Source organism: Crocodylus porosus, unplaced genomic scaffold, assembly GCF_001723895.1.
Source record: "Crocodylus porosus isolate Cpor-Errol unplaced genomic scaffold, CroPor_comp1, whole genome shotgun sequence".
In the NCBI taxonomy this organism is placed as follows: Eukaryota; Metazoa; Chordata; order Crocodylia; family Crocodylidae; genus Crocodylus; species Crocodylus porosus.
Genome location: NW_017728922.1, coordinates 4730642 through 4741648, shown reverse-complemented (window position 1 = coordinate 4741648; position 11007 = coordinate 4730642). Strand labels below are relative to the sequence as shown.

Sequence of the window (11007 nt, the reverse complement as noted above, 5' to 3'; positions counted from 1 at the left end):
AAAAAAAAATCAAACACACACACAAAAAAAGCCTACAAACATTTAATGTTAGTAGCTGTAGCTTGAAAGAAATTGAACACACGCAATGACATTTTTACTTACTGTAAGTTGTCCTGCTACCCCAAAATCTGCAAGTTTAGCATGTCCTTCTGTATTTAGTAATATATTCCCAGCTTTGATATCTCGGTGTATTTTCCTCATAAAATGCAGATATTCTAGTCCTTTGAGGGTTGACTGTACTATTGTAGCAATTTCCTCTTCTGTCAACTACAGAAGACAAAAGTTATAGCCAACCATGATTCACCAAGACTATAAAGCATCTGATGTGAAAGACTGACATTCCTTGCCATATCAACTAACAGAAAATTATAGTTTCAGTTAGAAATATACAGAAGGTATGGTTTTACAGTTTCACACAGTGTTGTATGCCCTTTCACAAGCAGATATTTATGCTGTTACAAAATAACTAGAGACTCATTCTGTTTTTGGAAGCATTGTAGTTCATCTAATACTAAATCCATAAGTACATTAACTAATTAGCTAACTTGATCTAGCTAGCTATGTGGTGATAGCCAGCCTCAATTTCAGAAATGCCAGGCACTTGCTACTCACACAGCAACCAATGGAAGCTCTGGTTGCTGAGCAACTATGAAAAGAAAAGAATCCAGCCAGTGAATGATGCACAGACCACTAGCCACCTTCTCACTATCATTTGTAACATTTAAGTTGCATACTTGTAAGTGATTTTCATAAAATGTTAAGATTCTTAAAATACCAAGAGTTAAAGAGAAAGAACATACCGTTTTATTTCGTAACCGAATAATGTCAGATACAGATCCAGCTCCACAGTACTCCATGACTATCCACAGGTCCGTGTTCTTAAAATAGCTGCCGTAGTATTTGACTACATGGGGACTACAAAAAAAATAAGGGGGTGGGGAGCAAGATGAAAAGAGAGAGCATCATGTTATTGACTAAAGTAACTCTATATGTGGCAGCACAATACAAAGCACAACCAACGCCTGCCTCCCTCCTCCACACACACCCCTCCACCCTGCAAAACCTACTGAAAATTCAGGGTCAAGTTCAGGATCCCAAATTTAAATACCGAGCATATTGCAAAGTGAGGAGTTCACAGGAAGTGCTCATATCCTCCATTAAAAGGAAACTCCCCTTGAACACAAACACCCTTCTTAGTTCTGCAATTCAGTTCTGGATCTTAATGCTTTTTAGAAACTTAATAGAGTTAGGTCATTTTATCTCATCTACCGTCATTGTCTGGTTACCTAGCAAATAACCCAATATTGGAACAAAACAGCTGTCCTTTGGAAAAAGGCTAAAGGCTGACTAGACAGAAATATAGAGGTAAAGAAAGGAACAAAATTGGTTTTAATCTGCAAATGACTAAGTAATTAAGGCAGAATTAAATGCTGATCAAGGAGATTTCTTGAATGTCTGTGCAGAACATAAGAGTTGCATGATTTTCTATCCGTGGTATTCACAAGTGTGGAGTAGACAGACAAATGAAAGGTTTGATTCCAATCAGTCTGGACATTTTGCTTTCAAGAAGGAGAAATGTTCACAGACCATTGTAAGTTATTTGGGGGAAAAAATTGTGAGCATTTTATTATTTGGGCGATAAGTTTGCACAAAGAGTGAACAACAGTGCAATGCTATTTGAAATCCTATTTTTTAAGTACAATAAATGGTATTTAATTTAAGCTTGCAGTCTAAGAAAACAGCAATTAATTTGCCTAGATGTGGAATACCAGCATATTAAAAAATGAGTAGAGTTTACATTTTTCATTCAGGGGAAACACTTTGGTGTAAGGACTACTGTGCAGGGGATCTCTCTGTAATCTTTTCTAATCAAACAATTTTCCCATAAGTAATGACTGAAATTATTAATACAAAACCTGCAGACCCTGATTTCCAAACTTCTAACAATTGTGCAAAAGTAACACTGAATGTGCACTGACCTACAGGCATATGTCAGTGTAAGGGTGGCCAGACTACTGCACATGTGCCACAAGTGTTATACAGAGCCTCTGTCACAGACTAGGGAGGAAACAGTGAACACAGCAACAGATACTGCAGGGGGCACAGAGCACGGGAAAGAAAGCAGAGAGATGAAGCAGGCAAGGAACACAGCACAGAGCCGAAAGTGGTGCAGCAGACTGGAGTGGTACTCGAGGAGGGCACGAGGCTTAAAAGGATGGCCCCCACTGAGTTAGTGCACAAAAATCTATGTATGCTGAGGATTTACAAGTAAAAATTCTGTCATCTTTGCAGACAATAGTGTATTTGCATCTCTGTGCGTTATGTTCTGTCACTGGACCTCTATCAGAGCTCCACTTTAAATAAATCAATCAAGGCCAAAAATCTCTGTTGCCTTTTAGTTTCTGTAAATGATACCGTTATAGGAAAGATGTTTCTAAATTAGACCGAGAAGAGGACAGCAGAAGACTTTTGCAAAGAAGAACCCAGTTTACCTCACACTTACTTTGTCAGTTTTTCCTGGTCCACCTCGGACAGTATAATTGCTGGTCTAACCTCTAAAAAAGTGTTTAAGATAGCATAGCAACTCTTAGATCCAATTAGTAAATAGCAGGTTACATACAGTACTCTTCTTTCATCAATGCATATGGGTTTCACTGCATGCACTTACCTGTCACATTGCTGCATTATGGATATTTCCTTTATAATCTCCTGTAGGTCCGATTCAACAGGGACTTGCTTAATTGCAACAACTTGACCTGTCTCTTTATGAATAGCTTTGAATACACTGCCATAGGATCTGTAATAGACAATTTGAAATAATGAACACAAACACTGCCAGAGGTTAGAAACTGGCACGCTGTTTTAGTGAAAAGATCATTGCAAAAGGGAGAGCCAGCCCAATCTAAGCATACTATCAGACTCAAAGTTGCCTGTAAGTTAGCATACTGCTCCTGATGGGCTATCCTGCCATCAACAGAAATAATGCAAGAGCCACATTCTGGATGCTTAAAAAATTATCTTTTCACCCATTTGCAAAGGAAGTTGAGCACATATCTCATACAAACATATGAAATGACCATGAGGGTAAAGAATGAAGATTTCCTCAGCCTGGGTAAATCAAGTCAACAACTGGTAGGCAAAAGGAAAGTATGAACTAAATTTATTACCTGCATTCACCCAATTTTTTACACTCAGTTACAATGCACAGATTCTGTCCCACTGATACAAAATCACTGCAATACTACATAGGCCACAAGTAAGTGCTGGTGGGGGACATGATGGATGGCACAAATGCATGCCTCTGCCATTGCCCCTGCTGCTGGTGGATGTTGGGTCCAGCCAGGCTGCAGCCCCAGACCCCGTTGTTTGCACAGAAATCGTACCACCGCCACTACCCCCACTGCTGCTGGGCTCTGGCTTCAGCCAGGCTCCAGCCTCATGCTCTGCTGTCAACACAGAAGCCTGGCTGGGGGCAAGACAACCTTGTGTCGCCAGTGCAATACTAGCTACCTGTGGGTGCACAGATACAAAAAAGGTCAAGTTAGAATTTTGCTCTAAGATAGTACATTTCACCCACAGATGCCAAGAGCCAGAAGTTTTCTGATCTAACATGGGGAGACTTCAGGGCTGAGGACAGACGCAACCAACAGAGACTCTGTTCTGCAGATGAGCTCTTGATACTTAGCACAGAGTAAATACTGTATAAGCTATGATTTGAGATGAGCAAACAAAAAAAAAAAAAGATGGAAACAAGATGCATCTGGCCCTACTTTCAAACGTTTTTCTATTAAATCAAAATGTTTGAGTATCTCCCTCCTATTCCCAAAAATGTTATTACTTCAAAAGGCAAGGATGTGAACAAGAAACTTCTTTGGAGAAAGAGGTTTTTAAATTCTTATTTCTTACAAAACTCTAAACAAAAGATATAGAAATTAACATACTTTTCTGGGGTTTCCTGGGCTTTTTTCCTTCTACTCTACAGATAAACTGGAGAAGTACCTACTGCAGATATTTTCAAATCTTGCCTTCTACACATCACAATCAGAAAACTGACACTTATTTAAATAAACCAAATCTGCCCCAACTGTTTCAAAGAAAAGAATTTCCAACAAAAATATGTAGGTTAGCTCATTTTAAGGTTTCAGCACAGTATTCACAACATAGGTGTACAAACCACTGGTTGGCTCATGGCTCTGCAACAGGATACAGTACCTATCTCTCCCTTTTATGGCCTTAATTATAACCAAACTAGGTCAAAATAATCAAAAGTAGTTCCTAGTTGTATGTTCTGTAGCCTGTCTGAAACAAGGTGCTTTTCAATACTGTTGGTAATAACCACCACCCTTGGTGACAACAGAAAGCCCAAGAAAAGAAAAATGAATAGGAAGTGAAAATAATCTCTGAGTTAATCCTAGACGTGTGCTCTGAGCATGTACATATCCAAGAATCAGATTTAAGGCATGCTGCTAGGAACACCATTTTTAACATGCAGTGTATTAATTTGCAATAGCTGTGTTTGTGCTCCAAGCCCAAGATTTGAGGTTCTCAAAATCACTGAATATTTAATTGGATGCCAGTTACTAAAAGTTTACAGTCCACCTATTTTGCAAGAACTCCCGATATCCTGTTTGCATATCCAATGTCAATTTAATGATCTTTGGGCTCATCTTAAAGGACTATCAGTTTAGGGAAGTACTCTGCATTTTAAATTTGCTGAATGCAGCTTATTCAGCACAAGACTAAAAACAAGGGCCAGTGAAGAGAACAGAAAATAATATAGCTCACAAACAGAAGAACAGCTCCCATGCCTCTCTTACTTGCTACCCTCATCCCACGCACAACAATTTCCCAAAAGGACTACTGGAGACTCTAAGATAAAGAGGAAAGGTTTAATTTCAGTTTTCAGTCTTCAGCATTAATAGAATGCTTAAAGTCCTCCACATAGTGTGACTAGATATTTTTTATCTACTCTTTGTATTCCAACTTTCCCTTTCTTGCTTGACCACGCATTTTGGTTTCCAAAATTCTGGGTTTTATACCTCAAATACAGAGGTGACATTTTCTAGCTACAGTTTGTACATTAAAGAAAAATCCACAGGCTTACTGTTCATAGCTGCCCAAGATCACAATTTATGCTAACACTTTCAGTAATTTAAAACCTTTACTCTAATAATTCCAATTCTGCATCCTTACCAGTTGGATTAACACATATACAAATGTTATTCCCAGTATTTTCTGTTAGAAAAGCTGATTCTTTTGACCGACTAAGAACTATTTGATTGACAAGACCCTGTACTGGAAGTAACCTTAGAAATGCAACCCCCAAAATAGTAGTCTTATTACCTACAAACAATCTTGAAACCATTTTATATGTTCATTTAGTGAAATCATTCTTCCCAAAGTTTTAGGAAGTTATATTTTTTCTCTTCTGTAAGCTCCTTTTTCTAGCAAGCTGTACTTCTTCAAAAGCATTACTGGTGCTGACCCTCTCTCTACTTCTTTCCCAATGACTCCTATAAACCAAGGTGTCTCATACTCAAACAACATAAATCACTACTAAACTCAATAACAATGAGGCACCTAAATACCAGCTTGAGCCCAACTGCATTAACGAGGAGAGAATTCTTATGTAACCTTCAAGTAACTGGATTCCCCCTCCCCTGTTAATTCACTTCCTAATGTGAAGTTTCATCATTAAAAGACAAAACAAAATAATCCACTTCTGATTACTTTTCTGCCAGTACTGAGCCATGAGCCAACCAGTGGTTTGTACACCTATGTTGTGAATACCGTGCTGAAACCTTAAAATGAGATAACCTACGTATTTTTGTTGGAAATTCTTTTCTTTGAAACAGTTGGGGCAGATTTGGTTTATTTAAATGACAGTGTCAGTTTTCTGATTGTGATGTGTAGAAGGCAAGATTTGAAAATATCTGCAATAGGCACTTCTCCAGTTTATCTGTAGAGTAGAAGGAAACAGACCAACCCCACATGTCCTGGATGAGTTGCTCCAGGACCATGCTGCACATGGTGTCTGCTGCATCCCAGATCCAACATGTGTTCTGGAGCAGATGTCACATGTACCCCTGAATGGCTGGAGCAGGTACTGCATATGGCACATAGGACCACCTGGCACACCATACAAGCTACCTATGGGTACACTCAAGATCATGAGCAGCACTGGAGGCTGAATGATAGCACTATGCAGGCTCTGTCTAGCCCGTAAGCAGCATCTTTGACACCTCTGTTGTAAATGATCCAACGTCAGGAATGTTATACCCATTTTTATAACATCTTACCCTTCCCCAAGCTTCTCCAGTACATCAAATACTTCTTCAGGTTGCTTGGTTAAACTATCTTCATCCAACTTCTTCAGCTGCCTGTATACACAAGGGCATAGAAACAAAGGTTAAGGTACTATAATTTGGGTATTTCTGAGAACAGAAGTGTGAGACAAAGGTTTTAAATCATACAGCATTGAGAAAGTTTGACAAAAGTGTATTTTGTCACACTCATTTAAGATTTAATCTACCTAAGAAGTAAAATACAGTTCACTAGATGCAAATCAGAACACCAAACACTAAAAACAGCTTTGAGTCTTACAGGGAGCAGAGTTTTATCAAACACATAGATCTACATTTCCTCTGTGCTGCAGGAAACAGTTATATATCCAAGGCACCAGAATATGAGGGATCATGTCTGGGTGCACTTTACAGATTCCATAATTAACAACACTGTGTCTACTGCTTCCTGAACAAGCCTTCTGCTAGCTTATAGATTTAGACTATGCAAAGACTACGCTTTTGTAGGATGAGGGTTGTTCTTATTCTTGCTCATTTTTTCACCAGAAATTCAGAACTTGTTTATCCTTGAAAGACAGAGCAACTGGTGAGCTGGTATGATAGAGTGAAGGGGGAGGTAAGGAAAGGAAATCAATGAAAGTATAATGCAATAAGTCAAGGTGGAAAGTGATGTTAACAGTAAATTAAAAAGTGACCTAACATCTGGAGTTGAAACTCTTGTGAGGAAAGATGACTTGGTTAGAGATTCCAAAACTTCTTAGTCCCTTCAGTTGCAGGGGAGGGAAGAAGAGAGGAAAGAACGATGCCAATTTTATGCATCACAAACCAACAAGAAAAATGCAAATTTCTTTTCTCTTTTGCACATCATCTTTAACATACTTCAGAGTTACTGACCAAGAAGCTACATATAAATCACTATCAAGTTCTAAACAGTTCTTAAGGACACAAACACCCAAAACCACATCTTTTATGATCCACTAAGTAGCCAACACATGCCATAAGAAAAAGTGCATTGCCTCTGAACTAAAAACAGTTATACTATGGTTACAGAAAACAAATGGACTTTTGTAGCTCTTTATCAAGCAATTCTTAAGTCTCCACATTTGAATTATATAAAAAAATGAAATACACATGGCTGCCTGCTGTTTATAAATAACACGAGCTGTTGTCACTAAACATGAAGAAAACAGGTACAGTTTGTACCTAAGATACTAAAAATGTAAAAAGCTTTTGTGAAGTTGCTGAAGCTAGGACTGGAAAGCACTCAGCGTGCATCTGCTATTACGTCAATATGCAGAAGCCATATAGGAGAAGCAAGATGCACATGGGCTGTACATACAATGGCTTCCTGAAATGAAGGAAACATACAAGCAAGCAAACTCAGGAAGTGGCGAAATACTGAAAGTCACTAGCTTCTTTGCAATGATAAGCATTAAACCAAAAGAAGGTTACTTGTTCTTGCCTGAATAACAATACCCAGTCACCATTACCAAATAGCTTGAAATGTAGTAATCTAAAGGGCAGATACTATAGAATAAAACGTGTAGAATTAGATCCAGGCACACACCAATTCTACATGATTTTAGAAGATCCAAACATCACATGAACTCTTCAGGAGCCAATTTATTGCCTACTTCAAGTGACACTAAGATTCCTTGTTCCTGAACGTATTCAGAAATTCAGTGGTATTCTTTCAGCATCTAATGAGCCTGAATCAGGAGTGATCCAATTTATCTAGGACACCCTGTCTTTTACAGCATACATTTCTATAGAAGATTAAGATGGAAACAAAACCAGTTTTGCCTTCTGGAGTGTTCACATCTAATCTGGGTCAGGTATAGTTAAACTTCCATATAGACAATTGTAAACTAAACACATTACTAACAGCAGATATTTTGCTCCCTTGTCAGTTAAATGAGAACAAAAAAAAAAGAAAAGAAAGCCAGCTGCTATCTGTCACAAAACAAAGGAAATTGCCTCTTCTGCTCATCTCTCAAACATAGTTAGAAACAGCTGCACACCACTGATAGTGTTCAGCAATTGAATAAAGTTTCAGTCTGTCAGAAGTGCTTCCAAATTATCCTCTGTCCAGAGTTGTTCAACAACACTCTGGAGTGAAAGGATAGGCTACTAACAGCTTGATTACATGTCTCTGAAATCCCAAACTGACACTGCCCACACACCCAACAGATGTTACTTATCAGAAAAAAGTAAGAGCGAACATTAAGGAATATTAGCAACAATATACAAGGCGTTGAACTGAGCTTCAGAGGATAAACATCCTGTCACTGTTAGCTTGCACTTTTAACTGTTAAAAGGAATAACTAGGAGATTAGTAAATAAGTCATTTCATTCCCCCACTCTTAATACACATGTAATAAATAGCAGCCTTTGTTGATGAGCAACTTTAATTAAAAGGGAAGACACAAGTGACTTCCAAAAATCAAAATTCTACTTCCTTACACTAAATATGCCCTATGCCTTTCCCAAACTAATTAAAAAGAAATTTAACATCTGATTTGACATGTCTCAGTCAGTCCTAAAAAGAAAAGTTGTTTTTGGGGTTTTTTTTTTTTGTTTTTTTTTTTTAAGAGTACAGAATGAATTTCCTATTGAAAAATGGAAGCTTGTAAGTCATTAGTTTTTCATGATCTAACAAGATTTCCTTGAAGGTTTCAGACCTGGTTATACTAGTGTGTTGTCTTTCATTCAAAAGTCCTCTTAATTAGACTTTTAAGATTAACTCCCAACATTAACTCAGTCTAAAATTAGAGGGAAAAAAATGAACAGATTCATATTGCTGGCAAGGTTTCATACTTCTACACTTTCTGGGGTTCTTTGGAGGAGGTCTGACATCCCCCATTATTTCCCATCAGCTTCTGGTTTTGCTTGTGAACAATATAAGCCAAAGGTTGCAACAGAATAAATTACACATCAGTTGATCCATTTCTTCCCCTTGGCTACTTAAATCATCTGGCTGTGAATTGCTCCGCCTAGGCTCCATTGCTCTCATCCATAGTCAGAGATCACCGAACCTTAAAATAGACAGGAACACTGGCAGAATGCAAAAAGAACATGACAGATCTCACCTAAAAAAAGAGTTTTGTGCAGTCTTGCAAGAGATGCACAAGGTTATCACAACAAGTGCTAGCAACTACCATGCCAAAATACCTCCAAAATATTTCTAAGGTATTTTAAAGGGTCACCAGCTTGACTTCTAAATCACTGGGAAGTGAACTTTCCCAAATGTCAAAGAAAACATAACTGTTATAGGATCTATAATACAGTGCATGTGCACAGATGAAGATAAAGCCCTCCAAATATTCTGCTATAAAAAGATGCGAGTTCCCTTAGCTATCATCACTTGCCAGACTTAGTGTTTGGAGACCTAGAAGTAATTATAGGGCATCCAGTACTCCAGACGGAGTTACTTATGACTAACAAATATATTCTGCACCATATACATGGAATAAGTGCATCAGCGACAGGGAAATCCCACAAGTTTTGCTTTCCTCCATGAAATATTTTAGTTACAACTCTAAGCAATATATTCTATCAACTAACTGATGCTCCTTGCAAAGAAAGGAACATTGAGAAGACACTACCTCAGTCATCTTAGCTGTACCTACTGGGTTCCAGAGAAAAAGCATATTATTACGATGACAACATTACATCTATTTGGACCTACAGTAATGACCAGATTCCCCCCCCCTTAATCCCATTTTTTTCAATGCCTTGAATACCAAAGGATTTGGATTTTTCTGTTGCCTTACATAAAAAGGCAGGTTAAGCTGAACATTTCTTTGAGCTTCCCCCTGTGCTTTCTGATACCTATTTAGACGCCCAAACCTCAGAGAGTAAAAGACTCTTATTCTGTGAAGAGCTGAGGGAATTCAGCACTTCAACAATGACTCTTTGATCACGCTAAGGCAGAGGTGTCTTAAACATCACGACTGCAAAAGCACAGCTCTCATCTCCATGATTGGCAATTACGTTGCCAGGACACCCGTTCCTTGCCATACTTGCATTTGGTAACTGTGACTCGGTGTTGTTACTCAAGGGCCTCGAGGCCTTTCTTGCTTCACCTCGCTCCTTGCTTTCTGAAATGAAGTCCAGTTACAGGCTGAACGCGGCTCCAGCATGACAAGCCTGGCTCCCCTAACTCCATGTAACAATACACCTGCGAGGAGGGTTTGAAGGAGGGTGGAACCGACGACCCCAGCCAGGAGGGGAGCGACTCCCCCAGCTACAAACAAACGACCTGTTTAATTCGGGGCTGATTAATTCGGGCGAAGTCGGACTCGCGTCAATACGCAACTAAATCACAGCAGCTGCGACTACCCCGCGGTGGGGCGAGGGGCCGCCCTCGGCCCGGGCAGAGGCGCTGCCACCCCGGGCGCTCAGAGCCGCGAGTCCCCATGACAACCGGGTCCGCCGGCCCGCCCCCGCCTGGCCTCTCCTCTCCTCTCACCGGCGCGGGTTGCGCAGCTGCACTGTCTCCATGGCGCGGCGAGCCCGTGTGGACGGCAGCAGGAGACGCTCACTCCGCCATGGCCCCGATGCCTCCGCTACCTCCTGCTCCTCCGGCCCCGCGCGCCTTCCGCTCCGCTTCCGCCTCCTCCGCCCCCACACGTCGGAAGCGCGGGGCGCAGCCGAGCGGCTGTCACGTGGCCTCGCGGAGAGGGCGGGGCTCCGCGCCTCCTGC

General features: G+C 40.0%; 1 protein-coding gene across 2 annotated transcripts in view; it reads right to left on the bottom strand.

Moving 5' to 3' along the window:
* Positions 1-10936, bottom strand: part of STK4 (serine/threonine kinase 4) — a 72747-nt gene extending 61811 nt beyond the window's left edge. The window contains exons 1-5 of one of the 2 annotated variants that reach the window (XM_019539633.1): positions 10774-10936; positions 6300-6380; positions 2669-2797; positions 801-915; positions 103-267 (exon numbers count right to left, since the gene is read on the bottom strand). In XM_019539633.1, coding sequence (XP_019395178.1) covers positions 103-267; positions 801-915; positions 2669-2797; positions 6300-6380; positions 10774-10805 — 522 coding nt within the window. In that variant the 5' untranslated portion in view covers positions 10806-10936. The remainder of the gene's footprint in view (positions 1-102; positions 268-800; positions 916-2668; positions 2798-6299; positions 6381-10773) is intronic. The other variant, XM_019539632.1, reaches the window with a different exon arrangement.
* Positions 10937-11007: the final 71 nt, after the last annotated feature.